Below are 22908 nucleotides of genomic sequence, written 5' to 3'. Positions count from 1 at the left end.
TATAAAACGCATCCTTACGTAATTCAGAAGATCTGCATCATGGATTTCCGATCCGTTGTTTCCAAAGATCCACATTATACTTCCACAACAACATCCTAAAATCTCATTACGATCCAACGGTCGGATCTCTGCCAATTGCCAAAACCAAGTGGCGGTTAACCTTTTATTTTATGAACTTACAATCCAATTTGGGAAGATTTATATATCGGATTCTTGATCCGTAAGTTCCTGTGGTCCTCAAATATTACGTACTATAACATATTAAAGTTTGGTGACGATCCAACAGTCGGATCATCGATTCAGACAATGACCTATTAATGTAACGTAGAGAATTTAGATTCTAACAATCAACCTACGTCATACAATTACCAAAACTCAACTCAAGGCATCTAATTAGCCTAAGCATGACATCGACGGCCCCCTGGCCACATGCCGCCATAGTGGGTGGCGGTCGGCTGCCCCGACTCGCTGGAAAATTCGACTATTTTTAAAAATTACAAAAAATTACAGAAATGAAGATCTCAAAGAGTAGAACAAACTTTATACCTATGACTACGACCAATTTGGCAAAGAAAAGCCCCAATTTAGCTCAAACCGTACGGAAACCCTTAAATTAGGTGTTCTCCAAATTCGTCCTCCAATCGAACTCAACGCTCCAAAACTTGTTTGGGCTTTGTTCCTGGGTTCTAGGGAAGTGCTTTAGTAGTGGTAATTTACCGAGTTACCTTCACAATCGTCAAATTTCGCCATGGCACCCACGAAACCCATGGATTACGTTCTACTTAAATTCAAGCTCAAACTCAATAAATTTTGGTTGGAAATGGAAGAGGGGAATAGAAGGATTTTTTTTTAGGTGGTGATGAGGATTAAATCGTCAAAAAACCGACGGAAAAGTGTAGAGAAAGTGGTGGTGTAGGTGGTGCCCGACGGGTCACATGGGCCAACACGTGTTTCCCCCACTTTCTTCTCTCCTTTCCCCTCCTTTCTTCTGTTTCTGATTGGCCATTCTCTTCATCTCTCCTCCTTATTGGCTACTCATTCTCTCCTTCCTCTTCCACGATTGGGCAGTTCCACCCCCTCATTCTTCCTCTGTTTTCCCTTCTCCCTGATTCCCTCTTCTCTTTTTCCCCATTTTTCTATAAACTAATATTAAAATAGTAACCACATAAATATGATAAATGCGTAAAATAATAAATAGTGTCCTTACCAACGGACTTTTCGGATTTGTAGGTCCGTAAAACTTTACCCGTAACTCCAAATTCACTTCTGCTTGCTCTTACGCATCTGTATTGTCGAGTACTTCATGAATACGCTAAAAGAATTTCATACGTCTCACCTTACATTGGTCAACAAAAGACAAAAACCTTCACTTCTACAGTATTTCCGTAATTTCACACTTAAAATTATTAAAATAGTGAAATTTGGGATGCGCTGTCACATTCACCATCTAAAATAAGAAGTGGTACTCGAGGGATGATTTTTCGGCCGCCATATTATGTTCTTCAAGGATCATTTTCTGCATTGTGTTAGATATCAAGGAAAATTAATTCTGTCTTTGAAGGATACCCTTCTTCTGATTAATAAGTGGAAATATTATCTTGTCAATTTATGGCATCTGATAGGATAATGGAAATCAAAATTTTCCCATTATTTTCGTATCCGTGGCATTGTGTTGACTCCAAGTTGTTCAAGAGTAGTGGCATTGAGTTTCTCAACCTTTTGCCTTAGGATTATTCAGTTCTATTTTACCCAAGGGTTTGAATTAGCCCATCTCGATCATATTTCATGAGAGATTAAAGAAAAGATGGGAAATCTATCTTTTTAGAGCTATCGTCCCACTAAAATAATATTCTTGTGACTCATAGTGATCATTTATCAAAGAATAATTATGGTTAGCAACTGATTGAACAACTGGAAGCAATTTACTTACGATACTTAGTTAACATCCATACAAAGTATCTAATGAATTATGAGTTCAATACATCATGTTTAGCAGAAAGACAAATATTCTTCTTCTTCTGCTTTTGGTAAATCAAAAGGCAAAAAATCATATTTTGATTGCGCCTCAACAGTATCAATTGTACTTTGAATTTTTTGACCTATGGATGAATATGCAAGCATACATTTCATGCTTGTTTGAGTAATATCAATGAGATTCCCCAATATCATGCTAAAAATAACTAGGATTTTCAGAAGAAGATGAGTGGTGAACTCTGAGCTTGATAACTTGAGCCAATAGTTTGGAGAAGGCAGCGTTTCGTGTGGACAACAAACACACATGTGACCAACGGGTTCAACACAATGTTGATTTAAATAGGGTTCTATTAGACATGTATTAGTTTAACATTAGGGTTTTATCAATCCATTCACATAGGAGTACAACATTAGGGTTCTATTAGACATGTATTGGTTTAAATTTACATGAAAAACTTCGGGTTCAGCACAATGTGCTTCTCAGCAGCGTGAAGGCTTTGGCCGCACCTCACTCGGGGTTTTGAAACCCTAAATTTATTTTATTTATTTATTATTTTTGAAATCAAATTCAACTTATATAATTCGATTCAATATAAATATCAATTCACAATAATCATAAGATTATGAATATAATGCATAAACAATTTATGTAGGATATAATTCGATTCAATATAAATATCAATTCACAATAATCATAAGATTATGAATATAATGCATAAACAATTTATGTAGGATCTAAAATTCGTAAACATAAAGTTGGGTCATGCATTATGGTGAAGGTTCATGCTATCAAGGCTAAAAAATATCAAGATTAAAATTAATTTTTTGGAAGAACTTGATTGTGTGGTGATATTGATGAATTGTTTGTAGCAAAAAATTGCATGTAAGATTCCGTAGCCTAGCGGAGGAGCGTGCTGATACAGTGTTGTGGCCAACATAACTGACAAGGGAAGAGGGGGCGTGGTAAGGAGAGAGAGTGGAGAAAGTGTAGCATTTATCTATGTGTATGAGATGTTGCCATTCCCCTTCACAGTGTCTTTATTTATAGTAATAAAGAGGAGAGAAATTATTTGTCCTCCAAGTAAATACAATCCTATAGCAAAAGAATAACTGGTAACCAAATCTATCTAGGATTTACACAATCACACTTTAATATAATATCTATAATGTAACGACCCGTCCCCAAATATTACGATTTTTATAATTTTACAACATGAATTTAAGAAAATGCCCTTTGAGGCAAAAATGTTGACTTTTGTTGACCGCCATGTCATGTCATGTAAGGCTCTTTTCCTTGGCGTATCCTTGTACCAATCGTCGCTACAAGCGTGTTGGCGCAAGCGGAATCGAATTTGGAGTTACGATGAACATTTTACGGAACTACAAAGTCGAGGGGCAAAATAGTCAAATCACTATTCTAGATATTAGGGATATATTTTTATTATTTTAATAATTTTCTATCACATGGGGTCCACACCCCACTTCTTCTTCTTCCACGTGTCCACTCCTCCCCCAATCTCTGGAACTTTCTCTCCCTCATTTTTCTATGTCACTCCCTGCTTCCCCGAGCACACCCACGGACCACATGCTCGTCATTCTCTCTGGCGAGCACTAGAAACCAACCACCACCTCGCCACTCTTCCACTCTTCCTCTAGTGAACTACTTAGACCACAATCACTTCCCCTAACATGCTTAGGATGCCAAGATTGATGGTTCAAAACGCATGGTGGCCACTACCACTATTCTTTATTTTCCCGGCGATTCCTCAATTTTTTCGACGAAGGTGAGTCTCGGGACATCCTAAATCCTTCTCATCCCACTATCCTAAGCTTAATTGTTAGGTTAGACGTGTTTATTGATGAAGTTTTGGTCCACATCGACTGGTAGGAAAAGTTCTTAAGATTCCGGCTGATATCCAACAGCTTCGAGCCGTTTTTCGGCTAACTCCAGCCACGACCAGTCCTCAAATTGGTAAAACCTTGCTCTCTTCTTCCTTAGCTTCATTTTGAGTTATAGAATAGTAAAAATAGTAGAGATTCGAGCTCGGGATAATTTTCCTAATTTTCGGTCTTCTTCTTCATTGGGTCTGGCGACTTGCGAACCTAAACGGGTCAAACCTGACCCGTTACCCAAAGCCCAAACCTGCTAAGCCCAAACTTGCTAGGCCCAACACAATAACTCTGCCTAAGCCCAAACTTGCTAGGCCCAAACCTGCAAAACCCAGATGCATTTAATGATGCTTCGAAAGTGACACAGTCATATATACCGGCTGCAAACGCACCTGCAAGAATTGATGTCCCTGTTGGACAAAATAAAGTGGCAGCGAATCATTCATCCAGTTGGTGCGAGAATTACTTGACACACAAATTAAACCCTCTTTTTGACAATTGTAGTATAGATGTAAGTAGGGTATCGTTCTAGGCCGGGGATTAGGAGGGCTTGCTAATAACCTCTCACTTGACTCAAAAAAATAAGAAGAAACTTAAAAACACAAAAGTAGGCTTTAAAACACTAAACTAGACTCAAAGAGTTCAAAACAAACTTAAGCACACTTTGATACAAGAAAATAAATGGGGGGTATTGGTTTTGGTTGTGATTGAGATAAAAAGTAAAACTAAATATATGGTTGATGGATTAGCTAGAGATCCATTCTTCACACATGACACACTTGAACATGAATTGATTTTCAGTTGCTTTTCGATAAGCTATTAATACTCAATGCCCCAAATTAACCGTGAATTGCACTAATTAACCCTCAGTTTTTCCACAAGTTATTGGGTTGGATGATTGCATACGACAACCCAAAACATTCCCTACAAGTTCCCTACATGAGTTGCATAATAGAGATACAAGCAAGAATCATTAAGTTCTATGAAAAACATAAGCATTGACGAGACACTCGTTACTATGATTTGCATGAAACTTATGCCAAGAATTTACTTAACGTGATTGTGACTAGCAACCTTCACTACTTGTGAATATAAGTTCATAACGATTAGGTGAAACTCCCTTATATTCTAGCGTCAAATTCATGCATGAAAATTAAGCGTGCACTCTCAACCAACATACACAAATCAGTTTTTATACGAACGGATAAGTAAATTGAATTCACAACTTATAAATCACAACTGAAGGTAATCAATTCATATTACAAATATATTCATGGCTTTGAATTAACCTCTAGCCAAAATAAGTTTATTTACACATTATTAAAACAGAAATAAAATAGAAGTTTGGAAAGATTAAACCGAAAGAAGGTGATCTGCTGCGTTCGTGCCCGTGTGAACTGCGCCTCGCTGGCGCCCTCTCCTTTCCTGCAGCTTCCCCTCTGAGCTTCTTTCCTTTCTCGTTTCTGCCTGGCAAGTCCCTGACTTGCTTCCCTTCTTTTCTTCTCCGCACGCTGCCCCGTGGCAGCCCGTGTCTCTCCCCAGTTCCCGTCAGTCAAGACTCAAGCTGCCAAATGGCAGCCTCTGCTCTCCTCTTGGTTTCTCACGCTGCCAAAGCAGCGTCCTCCCTTCTATCTCTCCCCCTTCTCCCTGCTATCTGCTGCCAAAGGCAGCTTATTTCGTTCCCCCCCCACTGCCAAGGCTGCAAGGTCTTGTTTATTCTTTTCTCTCCCGAGGCTAATGCCTCACCCACCACACTAATGCTGCAAGTGCAGTTTTTTTATTCCTTCTGTGCCTTTCACCTACCACACTCTGCAAAGCTTTTTATTATTTTTCTCTTTTCTGATCCCCAAGTGCTCCTTTTCTTCCTCACACCTCCAGCTCGAAAAGCACCTGCATGCATATTTACTATATCAAAAGTAGAGAACAACGTGTGTGTGTCTATTTATATGTGTGTGTATGCATAACAAAATATAAAACTTGGATCAATTACTTATTTTAAACTAAAGGTGGAAGGGATAAGAATTAATACTTAAACTAAAACAATCTTACTTTTTGACGAATTTATTATTTAAAACTCATTTGTGCCATTTTTATTTTCTTTGCATAACAAATCCTATAAACACAAAAATAACGTAAATAGTTCAAAAATATAAGGAATTAACTAAGAAAAGACGAGTGAATTTGAAGTAAAAATATATATAAATATGATCCGATCACCAGTGCACGCCTGAAGCGTGGTAGACCCCCAGGTTCAAAAGATTCAGCCCCTCGAAAGAGAAAGATGAGGGCCCAATTGAACCCAAATGATATCATTCAAGAAAAGGAATTGAATGATAAATCCATAATTCGTGACTCTGTACTTCCAGAAAAAGAAAATGTCCTTGATGAGACACATGTCCCTGAAGAGACAGAAGTACATGAAAGCAAAGAAATATCCATAAATTATGCATGTACTAATGAATTGTGGGATCGAAATGAAATAATCATCGATGACATGTTTGCATTTGCAATAGCCACTGAAATTATATTAAGTGATGATATTGAGCCTCGCTCTGTTGATGAATGCAAACAGAGACAAGATTGGCCTAAGTGGAAAGACGCAATCCAGGCAGAATTAAAATCCTTGGAAAGACGAAGTGTTTTTGGACCAGTAGTCCAAACCCCGCCTAGTGTGAACCCCGTAGGTTATAAATGGGTATTCACACGGAAACGCAACGAGAAAAACGAGATTGCAAGATATAAAGCACGACTCGTTGCACAAGGTTTTTCACAAAGACCTGGAGTTGATTATGAAGAGACATACTCTCCTGTAATGGACACAATTACGTTCCGTTACTTAATAAGTTTGGTGATTTCAGAAAAACTTAACATGCGACTTATGGATGTCATCACCGCGTATCTATATGGAGAATTAGATACTGACATATATATGAAAGTCCCAGAAGGACTTAAGTTGCCTGAAGCAACTAACAAACCACGGGGTATGTTCTCAATCAAATTAAGGCGATCACTATATAGGCTGAAACAATCTGGGCGAATGTGGTATAATCGTCTCAGTGAGTATTTGATTAAAGAAGGATATGCCAACAATGTCATCTGCCCTTGTGTGTTCATTAAGAAATCAAATACTGGATTTGCTATAGTGGCAGTATATGTCGATGATATGAACCTAGTTGGAACCCCTGAAGAGCTCAACAAAACTGCTGAATATCTGAAAAACGAATTTGAAATGAAAGACCTTGGGAAAACCAAATATTGTCTAGGCCTGCAGATCGAGCATTGTGTTAGTGGAATTTTGGTCCATCAATCAGCTTACATTGAAAAAATACTGAAGCGATTTGGCATGGACAAGGCTTATCCACTTAGCACCCCAATGGTCGTTCGTTCTTTGGACATTAAGAAAGATCCATTTCGTCCAAAAGAAGATGATGAACTGGTCCTTGGTCCAGAAGTACCATATTTGAGCGCAATAGGTGCTTTATTGTATTTAGCACAATGTACTAGACCAGATATAGCTTTTTCAGTTAACCTGTTAGCCAGGTACACCTCTGCTCCAACAATTCGTCATTGGAAGGGAGTCAAAGATGTTCTACGATACCTTCGTGGGACAACAGATATGGGTCTCTTCTACTCAGACAAGCCCACAAATGAACAAATCCTTGTTGGATACGCAGATGCTGGTTTTCTCTCCGATCCGCATAAAGCCCGCTCACAAAATGAATATGTGTTCACTAATGGAGATACTGCAATTTCATGGCGATCAACAAAGCAAACGCTAGTTGCAACATCTTCCAATCATTCAGAAATAATTGCTTTACATGAAGCAAGTCGTGAATGTTCTTGGTTAAGATCAACGATCCATCACATCCGGAATTCATGTGGTCTACCTTCAAAGACAGACACTCCAACTGTCATCCATGTAGATAATGCAGCCTGTGTCGCCCAGATGAAGGAAGAATTTATCAAAGGTGATAAGACTAAACACATATCTCCAAGATTTTTCAGCGCACATGAGCTTCAGAAGGCTAAAGTTATTGAAGTCAAACAAATCCGTTCCAATGAAAATTTAGCAGACTTGTTCACCAAATCTCTACCAAAGTGCACATTTCAGAAGTTGGTACAGGGAATCGGATTACGTCGGCTTACAGATTTGAAGAATGCGGAATCAGGGGGAGATACAATTCAGGGGGAGCATCCATGATACATGCATGTTGTACTCTTTTTCCTTCGCTTAGGATTTTTCCCACTGGGTTTTTCCTATCAAGGTTTTAACGAGGCAACCTAAGCATGCTCAACACCATCCGGGTAAAGTTGTACTCTTTTTCCTTCGCTATGGTTTTTTCCCACAGGGTTTTTCCAAGCAAGGTTTTAATGAGGCAACTAATGTTGATATGTGGGCATCCAAGGGGGAGTGTTGTAAATAATGGGTATGTTTGCCCACATGTGTATAGTAATGTGTATAGTAAAGTATCACATGTGTATACTATATACTCATAAGCTAAATAGTAATGTTTTGTAATTTTCCATTGAAGTAGCTCTATAAATAGAGCACTTCAATTGTGCAAAGATGAGTGAATGAGAAGAAGAAAGAAAAGAGAAATATATCTAATAGCAATAATATACATTACTTCCTCTGCAACAGCTTGTGTTGGTATAATACTCTGTAACTGCTTCGTTCCTTCACCGAGTAAAGGTTATCTCTCTATAAATTTTGCCTATTTATAACACGTTATCAGCACGACTCTCTAATCATTTCTCATTTCCTTTCACCGAAAGAAAAAAAAAAATGTTTCCTCTAAGGTTTTTACTGTTCTTCTTCTTCCTCTCCCTCAATTGCTGGGTATACCCTCGCGAAGAACTATTTGCACCATGTTTACTTCTAGTTCTCCAACTAACATTCACTTATATTCTTGATTTCTTGTTTGGTGTAGATATTGACTACTAACCCACTGATTATTTATGCAATCCAAGATTGTGCGGTTCTATCGCCTATCTTGGACTGCAGATCTAATTTTACTGCAAATTTTAAGTGGAGCAGTATAATCGCCCGCTCTATTCTGCATATTTAAATTTGCCCGTTATTTAATTTTATCGCAATTTTAGGTGGTGTGAGATAATCATCCACCCTGCTTTGCATATTTAATTTTATCGCAATTTTAGGTGGTGCGGTATAATCGTCCACCCTGCTTTGCATATTTAAATTTTATCGTAATTTTAGGTGGTGCGGTATAATCGTCCACCTTGCTCTACATATTTAAATTTTCCTACTGTTTAAAGTAGTGCGGAATAATCACCCATCCTATACTTATTTCGATGAGAATGGTGCGGTACAATTGCCCTTCTCATTAATTGTGTAAATCTCGAGCCTGAAGTTTCGAGTACTTATCATTTTGGCCTGAATATCAAAAAATTTGTAAGAACCAGAAGTTCTAACAATATATTTCTCCAGTACACATATTACTGCAAGTTCTTACACACCTCATTTTTCTTTCAGAAAAGAAAATGGCAAACTTGGCAAAACTTGATTTTGCTGCCCTGGACATTACTGGAAAGAATTACCTTACATGGGTACTGGATACCAAGATCCATCTGGAAGCAGCAAATCTTGGAGATACCATCAAGGAAGAGAGCAGCTCATCCTCTCAAGATCGGGCAAAGGCCATGATTTTTATTCGTCGTCATCTTGATGAGGCACTAAAGAGCGAGTACTTAACGGTTGAAGATCCGTTAGCCCTTTGGAATGCCTTGAGAAGCAGATACAATCACCAGACAACGGTGATTCTTCCAAAAGCTCGCTATGACTGGACTCACCTAAGGATCCAGGATTTCAAATCAGTGGCTGAGTACAATTCGGCGTTGTTCAGAATTACCTCTCAGATGAAACTCTATGGGGATACTATCACTGAGGAGATGTTATTGGAAAAGACTTTCAGCACATTCCACGCCTCTAACATGGTACTGTAACAACAGTATAGAGCGCGAGGCTTCACTGAATACAACCAGCTGATATCTGTGCTCCTGGTAGCTGAACAGAACAATGAGCTTCGCATGAAAAACCATAATTCCCGACCTACTGGATCAGCACCGTTCCCAGAAGTGAATGTTCTTTCCCTTGAAAGGAATACCATATCCTCCCGTGGCAATAATTACAAACGAGGACGTGGCCACAAGCAAGGTCGGTGGAAAGGGAAAAGCAAGAACCATGGTGTTCAGTTTCACAACCAGGTTCCAAGGTATAATCCAGGCCCGAGCTTTAAAAATACCAATCGTCAGAAAGGAAAAGCTCATGTGAACACTCCTAGAAATCATGAAGGAGGTTGCCATAGGTGTGGTGGCAACGGACATTGGGCGCGTACTTGTCGCACCCCAAAGCATCTGGTGGAACTATATCAAGCCTCCTTCAAGGAGAAGGGTGTCGAGATCAATTTCCTTGACCAGGCTAAACCAATGGAAACCCCTGATCCAGTGACCAATTTATCAGGACAGTTAAACACAACCCACCTGGATGCTACAGACTTCATTAATGAAAGAGGGAATGAAGTTTATGGGTCCGATTGAATTATTTATGTTTAATGTACTCATGTTATTTGTACCTGTGGTTTAATGCTCGCATTTTCAATTCAATAAAAGTAGTATTCCAGTATGAATAAACTGCTTTTTCTTTACTCAGAGATCATGGATAAAAATTATGGTTATTCTCAAAACAAGATCAATGGCGGAGACTTTTGTCTTGCAGATAGCGCAACCACGCATTCAATACTTCGAGACCGAAAGTATTTCTCGAATTTGGTACTTGCAAAAGTAAAGGTAACAACAATATCAGGACCATCAGATGTAATTGAAGGCTCAGGAAAAGCCCAGATTATGTTACCAAATGGAACAATATTGTCTATAAAGAATGCATTATATGCTACTCGGTCCATTCGAAATTTGTTGAGTTTTAAAGACATACGTCTAAATGGATACCACCTTGAAACGAAAAGTGTAGAAAATGTGGAATATTTATGCATTACCTCAAATGATACCCAGAAGTGTATATTGGAGAAGTTGCATGGTTTATCGAGTGGATTGTATTGTACATACATAAAGACAGTTGAGGCATATACTGTCATGAACCAGAAGTTCATTGATTCAAAGGTTTACATGCTTTGGCATGACCGTCTAGGTCATCCAGGATCTACCATGATGCGTAGAATCATTACCAACTCTAATGGACATCCATTACTGAGCAGACACATTAATGTCTCGAATGATAAACCTTGCAAGGCTTGTTCCCAAGGGAAGTTGGTAATTAGACCATCACAACTAAAGGTTGATGATGAATCCCCATCATTTTTGCAAAGAATTCAAGGGGATATTTGTGGACCTATTTAACCACCTTGTGGACCATTTCGATATTTTATGGTTTTAGTTGATGCATCTACCCGATGGTCACATGTTTGCCTATTGTCTACTCGAAATGTAGCTTTTGCAAGACTTCTTGCTCAGATAATTAAGTTGCGAGCACAGTTCCCAGATCATCCCATTAAGTCCATTCGACTTGATAACGCTGGTGAATTTACGTCTCAAACCTTTGATGATTACTGTATGGCACTGGGCATTAATGTTGAACACCCTATTCCTCATGTCCATACTCAAAATGGTTTAGCAGAGGCATTTATCAAGCGGCTTCAATTAATAGCCCGCACTCTGCTCATGAAAACAAAATTGCCAGTTTCTACATGGGGACATGCCATATTACATGCTGCATCATTGGTTAGATTGAGACCCATAGCCAACCACCAATACTCATCAATACAACTCGTGTTTGGACATCAGCCAAATATTTCACATTTACGAGTTTTTGGTTGTGCTGCTTATATGCCTATTGCACCACCACAACGAACTAAAATGGGACCTCAGCGCAGATTGGGAATTTATGTGGGTTTTGATTCACCATCTATCATTAGATATTTGGAACCTTTGACTGGTGATGTGTTTACAGCTCGTTTTGCTGATTGTCATTTTGATGAGACAGTTTTCCCGTCGTTAGGGGGAGAAAAGACCGTTCCAGAAGAACGACAAGAGCTAACATGGGTTGTTCCCACCTTATCTCATTTTGATCCAAGAAGCACTCAATGTGAAAACGAAGTGAAAATGATCGTTCATCTTCAAGGTATTGCTAATCAAATGCCAGATGCATTTAATGATGCTTCGAAAGTGACACAGTCATATATACCGGTTGCAAACGCACCTGCAAGAATTGATGTCCCTGTTGGACAAAATAAAGTGGCAGCGAATGATTCATCCAGTGCACGCCTGAAGCGTGGTAGACCCCCAGGTTCAAAAGATTCAGCCCCTCGAAAGAGAAAGATGAGGGCCCAATTGAACCCAAATGATATCATTCAAGAAAAGGAATTGAATGATAAATCCACAATTCGTGACTCTGTACTTCCAGAAAAAGAAAATGTCCTTGATGAGACACATGTCCCTGAAGAGACAAAAGTACATGAAAGCAAAGAAATATCCATAAATTATGCATGTACTAATGAATTGTGGGATCGAAATGAAATAATCATCGATGACATGTTTGCATTTGCAATAGCCACTGAAATTATATTAAGTGATGATATTGAGCCTCGCTCTGTTGATGAATGCAAACAGAGACAAGATTGGCCTAAGTGGAAAGATGCAATCCAAGCAGAATTAAAATCCTTGGAAAGACGAAGTGTTTTTGGACCAGTAGTCCAAACCCCGCCTAGTGTGAACCCCGTAGGTTATAAATGGGTATTCACAAGGAAACGCAAGATATAAAGCACGACTCGTTGCACAAGGTTTTTCACAAAGACCTGGAGTTGATTATGAAGAGACATACTCTCCTGTAATGGACACAATTACGTTCCGTTACTTAATAAGTTTGGTGATTTCAGAAAAACTTGACATGCGACTTATGGATGTCATCACCGCGTATCTATATGGAGAATTAGATACTGACATATATATGAAAGTCCCAGAAGGACTTAAGTTGCCTGAAGCAACTAACAAACCACGGGGTATGTTCTCAATCAAATTAAGGCGATCACTATATGGGCTGAAACAATCTGGGCGAATGTGGTATAATCGTCTCAGTGAGTATTTGATTAAAGAAGGATATGCCAACAATGTCATCTGCCCTTGTGTGTTCATTAAGAAATCAAATACTGGATTTGCTATAGTGGCAGTATATATCGATGATATGAACCTAGTTGGAACCCCTGAAGAGCTCAACAAAACTGCTGAATATCTGAAAAACGAATTTGAAATGAAAGACCTTGGGAAAACCAAATATTGTCTAGGCCTGCAGATCGAGCATTGTGTTAGTGGAATTTTGGTCCATCAATTAGCTTACATTGAAAAAATACTGAAGCGATTTGGCATGGACAAGGCTTATCCACTTAGCACCCTAATGGTCGTTCGTTCTTTGGACATTAAGAAAGATCCATTTCGTCCAAAAGAAGATGATGAACTGGTCCTTGGTCCAGAAGTACCATATTTGAGCGCAATAGGTGCTTTATTGTATTTAGCACAATGTACTAGACCAGATATAGCTTTTTCAGTTAACCTGTTAGCCAGGTACACCTCTGCTCCAACAATTCGTCATTGGAAGGGAGTCAAAGATGTTCTACGATACCTTCGTGGGACAACAGATATGGGTCTCTTCTACTCAGACAAGCCCACAAATGAACAAATCCTTGTTGGATACGCAGATGCTGGTTTTCTCTCCGATCCGCATAAAGCCCGCTCACAAAATGGATATGTGTTCACTAATGGAGATACTGCAATTTCATGGCGATCAACAAAGCAAACGCTAGTTACAACATCTTCCAATCATTCAGAAATAATTGCTTTACATGAAGCAAGTCGTGAATGTTCTTGGTTAAGATCAATGATCCATCACATCCGGAATTCATGTGGTCTACCTTCAAAGACAGACACTCCAACTGTCATCCATGAAGATAATGCAGCCTGTGTCGCCCAGATGAAGGAAGGATTTATCAAAGGTGATAAGACTAAACACATATCTCCAAGATTTTTCAGCGCACATGAGCTTCAGAAGGCTAAAGTTATTGAAGTCAGACAAATCCGTTCCAATGAAAATTTAGCAGACTTGTTCACCAAATCTCTACCAAAGTGCATATTTCAGAAGTTGGTACAGGGAATCGGATTACGTCGGCTTACAGATTTGAAGAATGCGGAATCAGGGGGAGATACAATTCAGGGGGAGCATCCATGATACATGCATGTTGTACTCTTTTTCCTTCGCTTAGGATTTTTCCCACTGGGTTTTTCCTATCAAGGTTTTAATGAGGCAACCTAAGCATGCTCAACACCATCCGGGTAAAGTTGTACTCTTTTTCCTTCGCTATGGTTTTTTCCCACAGGGTTTTTCCAAGCAAGGTTTTAATGAGGCAACTGATGTTGATATGTGGGCATCCAAGGGGGAGTGTTGTAAATAATGGGTATGTTTGCCCACATGTGTATAGTAATGTGTATAGTAAAGTATCACATGTGTATACTATATACTCATAAGCTAAATAGTAATGTTTTGTAATTTTCCATTGAAGTAGCTCTATAAATAGAGCACTTCAATTGTGCAAAGATGAGTGAATGAGAAGAAGAAAGAAAAGAGAAATATATCTAATAGCAATAATATACATTACTTCCTCTGCAACAGCTTGTGTTGGTATAATACTCTGCAACTACTTCGTTCCTTCACCGAGTAAAGGTTATCTCTCTATAAATTTTGCCTATTTATAACAAAAACATCTTTATCTAATTTTTAGCCAATAAAAAGATTATGCGTCTAAAATAAACTAATATATATATATATATATATATATATATATATATATATATATATATATATATATATATGTATGTATATGTAAGTACTTAATTTGACTATTTACAAAAACTCACAATCATAATCAGACCAATTCTAATTTTTGGTTAATTCATTAGGGTTCGAAACCAAACCAAACCTAATTAAAACCAAACCAAACCAAACCCGTCATTCAGATCAGCCAATTTATCAATTTGGTCGGATTGGTTCTACCCTTTATGCCTTTAAGAACTCATGGAAAGTAACAAAAAATTGTGACAGCACTTAAGGTTTTATGGGCATTGGCATGAATTGAAGTTTGAGCACTCAAAACTAATTCACAAATTAGAAGGCAATGTGCAAGGTACAAAGTTCATGAGGCATGACTAAAGTTTTCCCAAAATTAAACAAATTACTATTTAAATGATTTTCGAGTTGTTTCTTCTTCACATTTTCTTGACAACATAAACATAAAATTTGGTTGAAAGGTGAACTTGACCAATTGGTCTAGATTCTAACGATATTCGGAGTTTCGATGAACACCGAAGTCAGTGAGCTCCCAAAAGGTCTCGTGCTAGGTAGAGATGGGAATATACATATAAGGCTTACAAGATCCACTCCCCTACGCGATGTGGGATGTTACATTAAGAGCGTGATGTTCGCCTTTAGTGAACTTACAATTACTAATCATTAGAAGCCCTTCTCAATTTTAGGGTGATGTTCCAATGGAAATTGCATCAAATTACTTGTCTAAAAACCATAATGGTTGCGAATCATTAAGACAATTAGATAGTTTAATCGTGATGATTAATAATTCAAAGCAAGCATCAATTGATAAGCAAATTAATAAAATCACATATTCATGCTAAGGCTCGTGGCTTCGCCCTAGTAAAAGAACTTAATTACGAATAATCATAAAACAAAATATTATTAAGAACATGGAAAGAAAACACCTTGAAAATAAACTTCCAAAGCTTTCTAAAGTAGTGCGAGTGTTCTCCTCTTCTTTTTTTCTCCTAATGGCTAAATATCTTTATTTATACTACTACAAATTAAAACCCTCGTAGAAAAGGTTTTCTAAAAACTGGGAAATAAAATAATAAAAGGATAACTAGGAATTACATTCTTATTCTGATTAGAAAATCTGCCCATCAAACAAATAGTCACGTTTCTGGACCTTCAGGGCTCTAAAACACGCCCAAAATGACTCAAATCAAAGATTAGGACCTCCTCTTCAAGTTCCAAGAAGAGCCTAAGTCCAAAACTCATCATCTTCCAGCCCAAAAGTCGCAAATAAGTTGTGCAACCCAATCTGCCAGCACTGCACGCTGGGCATAAATTAATTCTCCACGATCAGATGCTTCAGGATAAAATTATGAAATTTTGACACAACCTTCTTGACAGATTCACGACCCCGATCCAATTGGAATCACTAAAAAATTCCACTGTTTGATTACTTTATGCTCAAAACAATTTCACATGTTTTACATTAAAAATATATAACAAAGTATCAAAATATACCCAAAATAATAACCAAAATATATCAAGAATAGGGAATAATATATAGTATAAAAGCGCCTCATCAGATTGCAGTCAACCCTTATTTCCATTGGAGCTAGTTGACAAATGCATACCAAACCTGTTCGCACAAAGCTAAGCTTAGCCCTTCATTGGAGCTTTTAATATAAGCCTTAGGCCATCTCCAAGATATTAATATTTTAATGAACAGTACAGGGCCATATTTGCCTCCATCTCCAACCGAGGGCCAAATGTAACATCCCACATAGCCTAGGGGAGTGATCCTTAAATGTATATTCACATCCCTACCTAGCATAAGGATTTTTGAGAGCTAACTGGCTTCGGGTTCCGTAGGAACTCTGAAGTTAAGCGAGAATGAGGCTAGAGCACTTCCAAGATGGGTGACCCGCTGGGAAGTTGCTCGTGAGTTCCCAAAAACAAAACCGTGAGGGAATGGTAAGCCCAAAGCGGACAATATCTTGCTACGCGGTGGTGGAACGGGCCCGGAATGTGGTGGACCCGGGTCGAGATGTGACAATTGATATCAGAGCCAATCCCTGGTGGGAAGTATGCCGACGAGGACATCAGGCCCCTAAGGGGGGTGGATTGTAACATCCCACATAGCCCAAGGGAGTGATCCTTAAATGTATATTCACATCCCTACCTAGTACGAGGTCTTTTAGGAGCTCACTAACTTCGGGTTCCATAGGAACTCTGAAGTTAAGCGAGAAGGAGGCCAGAGCACTTCCAGGATTGGTGACCCACTCGGAAGTTGCTCGTGAGTTCCCAAAAACAAAATCATGAGGGAATGGTAAGCTCAAAGTGGACAATATCGTGCTACGCGGTGGTGGAACAGGCCCGGTATGTGGTGGACCCGGGTTGGGATGTGACACCAAAGGGCCATAGGGCTCGTTCTAGCCCTGTCACAAAAAAAAACTGTCTCCAACTGAGGGCTAAAGGGCCATAGGGCCAAACATAATTTATTGTTTAAATTTAAAAACTACAATAACTTAAATTTAAAAACAACTTAAATTTAAAAACTACAAATTAAATTCATAAAAAAAAAAATTGAATCCAATGGTAACTAGCCGTTGTATTTGAAATTTTGGCCTACCATTCCTATCAGATATAACCAACATGAATAAGTACAATGCTGTTAGATATAACCGATAAGAATAACGAAAATTCTGGCCTGGCTCAGGGCTGGCTAGTTGCTTTGAGCCAGTCGGTTGGCCCTTTGGCCCTTTTTTTTCTAGTGGGGTCCACGAGCCTTTTGGCATGGCCCTCGGTTGGAGATGGTTTTAGGGTTATTTTCGACCATCTGATCTTATGGACCCTTCGGTTGGAGACCGCCTCCAACTGAGGGCCAGGCCAAAAGGCTCGTGGACCCCATTGGACAAAAAAAGGCCAAAGGGCCAACCGGCCAGCCCAAATGAGCCAACCAGCTGGCCTTGGGCCCAGGCTAAAAATTTTGAATCTCAACGGTTAGCTGACGTTAGCTAACCGTTATTTTTTATTTTTACATTTTTTTACATTTTTTTTTGGGCCAAAAATTTAAAAAAGAATATTTAATTAAGACCCATAAAGGTGATTGGTTATATGTGAGGATATTGCTTTTATAAGCATGCTTGATTGTTCAAACCTCTCCCATAGCCGATGTGGGACAAATATAATGGGTGCCACACATGCAAGCTTTTACTTGCTCAATTCTCTTCCGATGTGGGACAAATATAATGGGTGCCCCAAATATAAGTTTCCTATTAGAGATGGTAAATGTGCATTTATACATGTAACCATCTCAAACTAAGTTGTACTAGTAATTAGATACTTTAATTAAAAAATTAATTTAACATTCAACTATTAACCGTTGCAAGTAGACATGAAAGCGGCGCCAATTACTATAACGAAGTAAGTGTTTTTACAATTTATTTTAAATATTTAATTATATTACATTTAATTTAAGTTGTTGTAGTTTTTAAATTTAAATAATAAATTATGTTTGGTCCTATGGCCCTTTAGCCCTCGACGGTTGGAGATGGTAAGAAATATGATCATGTACTGTTTATTAATTAATTTCTTGAAGGATCAGAGGACTAAAACGAGCCATCTGGTCAGCCTTCGGTTGAAGATGGCCTTACACTTCTCAAAAACTATCACTTAACCTAACTAGCCGTTACACTTTAAAAAGAAACTAGCCGTTGGCTTTCTTAGATTAGCTGCTGCATTCCTTCTCGATCAACTTTGGTTTAGCATCCAACAATTAGTATAGTTTCATAATATGCATATTTTTCATTCTTTAAATTTCGGCTTTTCATTTTGTATTACATCAATGTTAGGACCATAGGAGGGTCCATTTAATCATTATTGTACCCAAAATTATGATCATAATACTCAGATAAATGTTGAATTAGTTGAAAGCATTGTACATGATTTGTTTTGATCCCTTATTTTTAATCCCTTTTGCTGGTTTCTGTTTTTTCTTTCTTTTCATGTTGCTTCTATAATCGCATTTGCAGCTATATGCTTCTGCAAAACGAAATAAATGGTGACCATAGAAGGGCAATAGAAGACACCATCGGTTGAAAAATAATGGTTACATCTTCTAGAGAATGATCTCAAGCAATGCATCTTACAGTTGAGTCAGAATTTCAAGGCAATGGATGTTACAGTTTCAAAATCAAACCATAACGACATAATTGTGTACTCAATTTCTCACATCAAGCAGAAATTGTAATAGTCCAGGAGGTATACCAAACAGGTGTAATTGTGTTCGTATTCAATTCATTTCGGAATGAGATCATGATCGTTTTAATAACGAGTATGTTTTACTGCACAAATATCCATATCCTATGAGGTGGCATTTCTCTTCCCAATGTTGGAAGAGGTGTGAAGTTCGAAACCCCTTTCCCCATTGATAAAAAAATGCGTATGTGTTTAGTACGTAGTTATCAAATATACAGGAGCATATATATGTACTTAACTTCAGGTCTGCATCGAATATTATGCTAAGCTTGAGAAATACAACAGTTGTGCAAAAATATTCCTCCAAAGCAAAATTGGTGGGGTTTCGGAATGTGCCTGCTCTGCCAAGATATGGATTTGCTCCTCTTTAAGGCTACCATTTATTGAGTTCCTTTTTAGATTCTCTCAACATGTAGCTAGACACTCGATACCATCCGTAAAGGTTAAGGCCTAAACCTTTTACGTTTGGCACAGTCTATCCCTAAGAACTCCTTAGCTATCTCCCTACCCCCTCAACCCAACTTAACAATAATGAAGGGAATGAAATTACTCACATGCTTATTATTCATCTTATATGTACTCGTGCCTTTCAAGCTCGCCTCTCCTGAGATTCTTTGAGTTAGAACATGAGGTTGTACAAGGACGAGGAATTCATGTTAAGAATAAGAAATTAAACCCTCTTATTATTTTAACTGAATTATCTTTCGAACCACCGAATAATGTTGCGGTGAATATTCTATAGTAGTGAGGCATACCGTTGTGGGTGGCTCAATCAAGCTGTATTTAGAAAAACATGAAACGGATTATTCAAGGAAGAGCCAAAGAAGGAAAGGCAGAGTTGGTTCAAATATTGCTCATCGGCGCCCAAAAAGTTGTGCAACACCGGTGATTGGAAGATCCCAGCAGCCCTCCTCTTGACCAATACCATGTTGCAGGTAACATTTGCTTTGATTCTCATTCTTCGCATTCAATAACTGTAGCATGTTCCGATTTATCGGAGACATAAATGAAACGTTGGTTTGCTTTTGTTTGGTCAATAAGCTTTGCTTTGTTAATTGAGAACTTTTCTCCCATTCTATTTGTAGAAACTGTATATTCGATAAATTATCATTTGAGGTATTACAATCTATATTTATACACAGACTAAACAGGGAGGGGGTGGTAGGGGTAGAGGCGGGGCCGAGGTAGGGAGGAAGAAAGGGGAAGAGGGAAAATGGTGAGGAGGGGTTAACACTGGCCTGTTGCCGATCCCAAGACGAAACAAGGGGCCGACTATTAGAAAATATTAGTATTTTAGTTTATTTGAATGTTTGGTTTTCTGGGCTTAGCCCGTTAGAATTAGGTTTTGTTAGAGATTACGGTTAGTTTATTATAAATAGGGTGCTTTGTTATTTATTAAAGAAGAAGTTAGTTACAATGTAGTCTCTTAGGGTTTTGCAGCCGTTTTGTCATTTTCGTTTGTTTAATAATATTCTTATTATTTGTTAGTCTTGTTTGTTGCGCACTCTGATATTCAACTTGGTATCAGAGTAGGTTTAATCCTTCGAGATTTAATCTGCTTTGTGGGGTTGGTATTCTGTTTGTCAGTATATATGTATTCTTGTTTTTTTCGTTGGTTTAGTTTGCAAAACAAAACAAAAACCTGAACCTTCCCCTCCTATAGATCCTGCCTCGCCGTCTTGCTGACTGTTCTCAAACCCACATCGCACTATTGCTGCAAAACCCACTTTTAACCCCGATCCATCATCGTATTTGAATGAAACCCAGAAATCACAGTCCTGGATGCGTGTGCCTAAGCATCACGCCTACACCACTGCTTAATCGACCCTACAGCTTGATTGCCCGCTGCTTGACAGCCTTTGAACCTCTGTGCCTTGTCGAAGTTTGCTTGCTTCGCGCCAGCAATCGTACCGTCACCGCACCAATGCTGGAGGTGTATGGCATGCATCTCCAGTTTGTCAGTCCAGAAAGAAGGAAAAACGAAAAAAGGGAAAAGGTAAGTAAGGAAAAAAAAAATGAAAAAGAAAATAAGAAAGAAAAAAAAAAGAAAAAAGGAAAAGAAAATTGTTTGCTGTTAGTTTTAGGCCCACACGGGCAAGGAAAAAAAACATAGTTAAGTTTGTTTTTGGGCCACACAAGTTGTTGGCATTATTCGCTTGTTGGTACAATTGAGGTATGGAAATCTCGTCCGTTTAGTGACGGTTTCTTTCCATACTCTCAATACTAGCCAGTTTGCCAGCCAGAATTAGCTTGCTAGCAAGAATCAGTTTGCCAGTTCGCTAGTTCACCTGTCTGTCCGCGTTACGGAGCCTGCATGTCTGTCTGTCCGCGTTGCGGAGCCTGTCTATCTGTCTATTCGAGTTGCGGAACCTGCCTGTCTGTCTGTCCGCCTAACGGAGCCAGTCCGCATCTGCTTGTTTGCAAACCCATGTCGTATACCACCATGAGTTTGACGGGGGTGTTGAAAAATATTAATATTTTGATTTATTTGAATGTTTGGTTTTCTGGGCTTAGCCTGTTAGAGATAGGTTTTGTTAGAGATTATGATTAGTTTATTATAAATAGGGTGTTTTGTTATTCATTAAAGAAGAAATTAGTTACAATGTTGTCTCTTAGGGTTTTGTAGCCGTTTCGGCATTCTCGTTTGTTTAATAATATTCTTATTATTTGTTAGTCTGATTCGTTGTGCATTCTGATATTCAACCCGGACAACAAGAAGGCTTTCAGAAATTAGGTTTTTTTGAGAGAGAAAAGGGAAGGCTTCCTTTACCCATTGATCAAATTAGTATGTCGTAATCAAATATATATGTATTAGTATAGCTAAGCTTAACAATATTCCTCCAAAGAACAAATGGTAGGGTTTCGGAATGTGCCTGCTTATCCAACAGATGGATTGCTCCTCTTTGACGCTACCATTTGCTGAGTTCCTTTTTAGATTCTCTAAATATGTGTAGCTACAAACTAGAGAATATATAATATAAGCATCCCTAAAGGCTGAGGCATAAACCTTTAGCTTTTGGCAGTCTTAAACAAAATGAAAGGAATGGGAATGAAATTACTTACATGCTTCTTATGCATCTTATGCACTCATGCCGTTTCAATCTTGGCCCGCACGAGCGTCTACGAGTTAGAACACGAACATGGTGTAGAAGGAAGAGAAATTCATGGTAAGAAGTTATCTTTATTATTCAGTTGATTGATCTTTCGAACCACTGAGTAATGTTGCACTGAATGTTCTGTGGTAGTGAGGCGTGCTGGTGTGGGTGGCTCAGTCAATGTGTATGGAGAAAAATACGAAACGGATGATTCAAGGAAGAACCAAAGAGGGAAAGGGGCAAATGGTGGTGCAGATGTAGGTCATCGACGCCCAACTGAGAAAAGTAGTGCAACACCAGTGCTCGCAAGGTCCCAGCAGCCTTTTCTCATCACTAAAACCATGCTGCAAGTAACCTCTGCTTTGATTCTTGTTCTTCCCTTTCACTTACTATGACATATTCCGATTCGTCGGAGACATATACTGAATATGAGGGTAGGTTTGTTTTTGTTTGGCTGATAAGCTTTGCTTTGTTAATTGGGAATTTCTCACATTTTCTATGGTTATTATCTGTTAATCCTATTTGTTATAATTAATCCTATTTGTTGGTAAGTTTACAGAAATTGTTTTTACGCTTGTACCAGGATTGTTGTGTATAATTATAAACAGTACTTCAGCATTCTCTTACTGATTATCTGCATTTTCATCTTCCGCAAATTAGTAAAAGTATTGAGTTCCTTAATCCTAAACCAAAGAACCAAAAATATAGGTGACGATTAATAGCATGAAACATGGTAAATGAATATGACTAAAGTAAGATCACACCAGTAAAAATAAAACGAAAACAGATCTTTAGGTTCTGCATACATGATTCCGAAATTTTGGGAACTTATACCAGATTGTAGGTTCA

At 38.5% G+C, this 22908-nt stretch overlaps 1 protein-coding gene and 1 long non-coding RNA gene across 2 annotated transcripts; both read left to right on the top strand.

Annotated features, from left to right (window-relative positions):
* The first annotated feature begins 7875 nt into the window (after positions 1 to 7875).
* Positions 7876 to 14434, top strand: LOC126634254 (uncharacterized). The gene is made up of 2 exons (XR_007627260.1): positions 7876 to 8229; positions 14281 to 14434. It is a non-coding gene; the product is annotated as an uncharacterized LOC126634254 (long non-coding RNA).
* Positions 14435 to 21964: 7530 nt separating this feature from the next.
* LOC126634252 (uncharacterized) lies at positions 21965 to 22685 on the top strand. Its single transcript, XM_050304765.1, has 2 exons — positions 21965 to 22131; positions 22210 to 22685. Exons 1-2 carry the CDS (start codon positions 21999 to 22001, stop codon positions 22452 to 22454), a joined length of 378 nt encoding a protein of 125 aa, XP_050160722.1. The 5' UTR covers positions 21965 to 21998; the 3' UTR covers positions 22455 to 22685.
* Positions 22686 to 22908: the final 223 nt, after the last annotated feature.

The sequence above is a fragment of the Malus sylvestris genome, chromosome 9, assembly GCF_916048215.2.
Source record: "Malus sylvestris chromosome 9, drMalSylv7.2, whole genome shotgun sequence".
NCBI classification, from domain to species: domain Eukaryota; kingdom Viridiplantae; phylum Streptophyta; class Magnoliopsida; order Rosales; family Rosaceae; genus Malus; species Malus sylvestris.
This window is presented reverse-complemented; position numbering and strand designations above follow the sequence as displayed.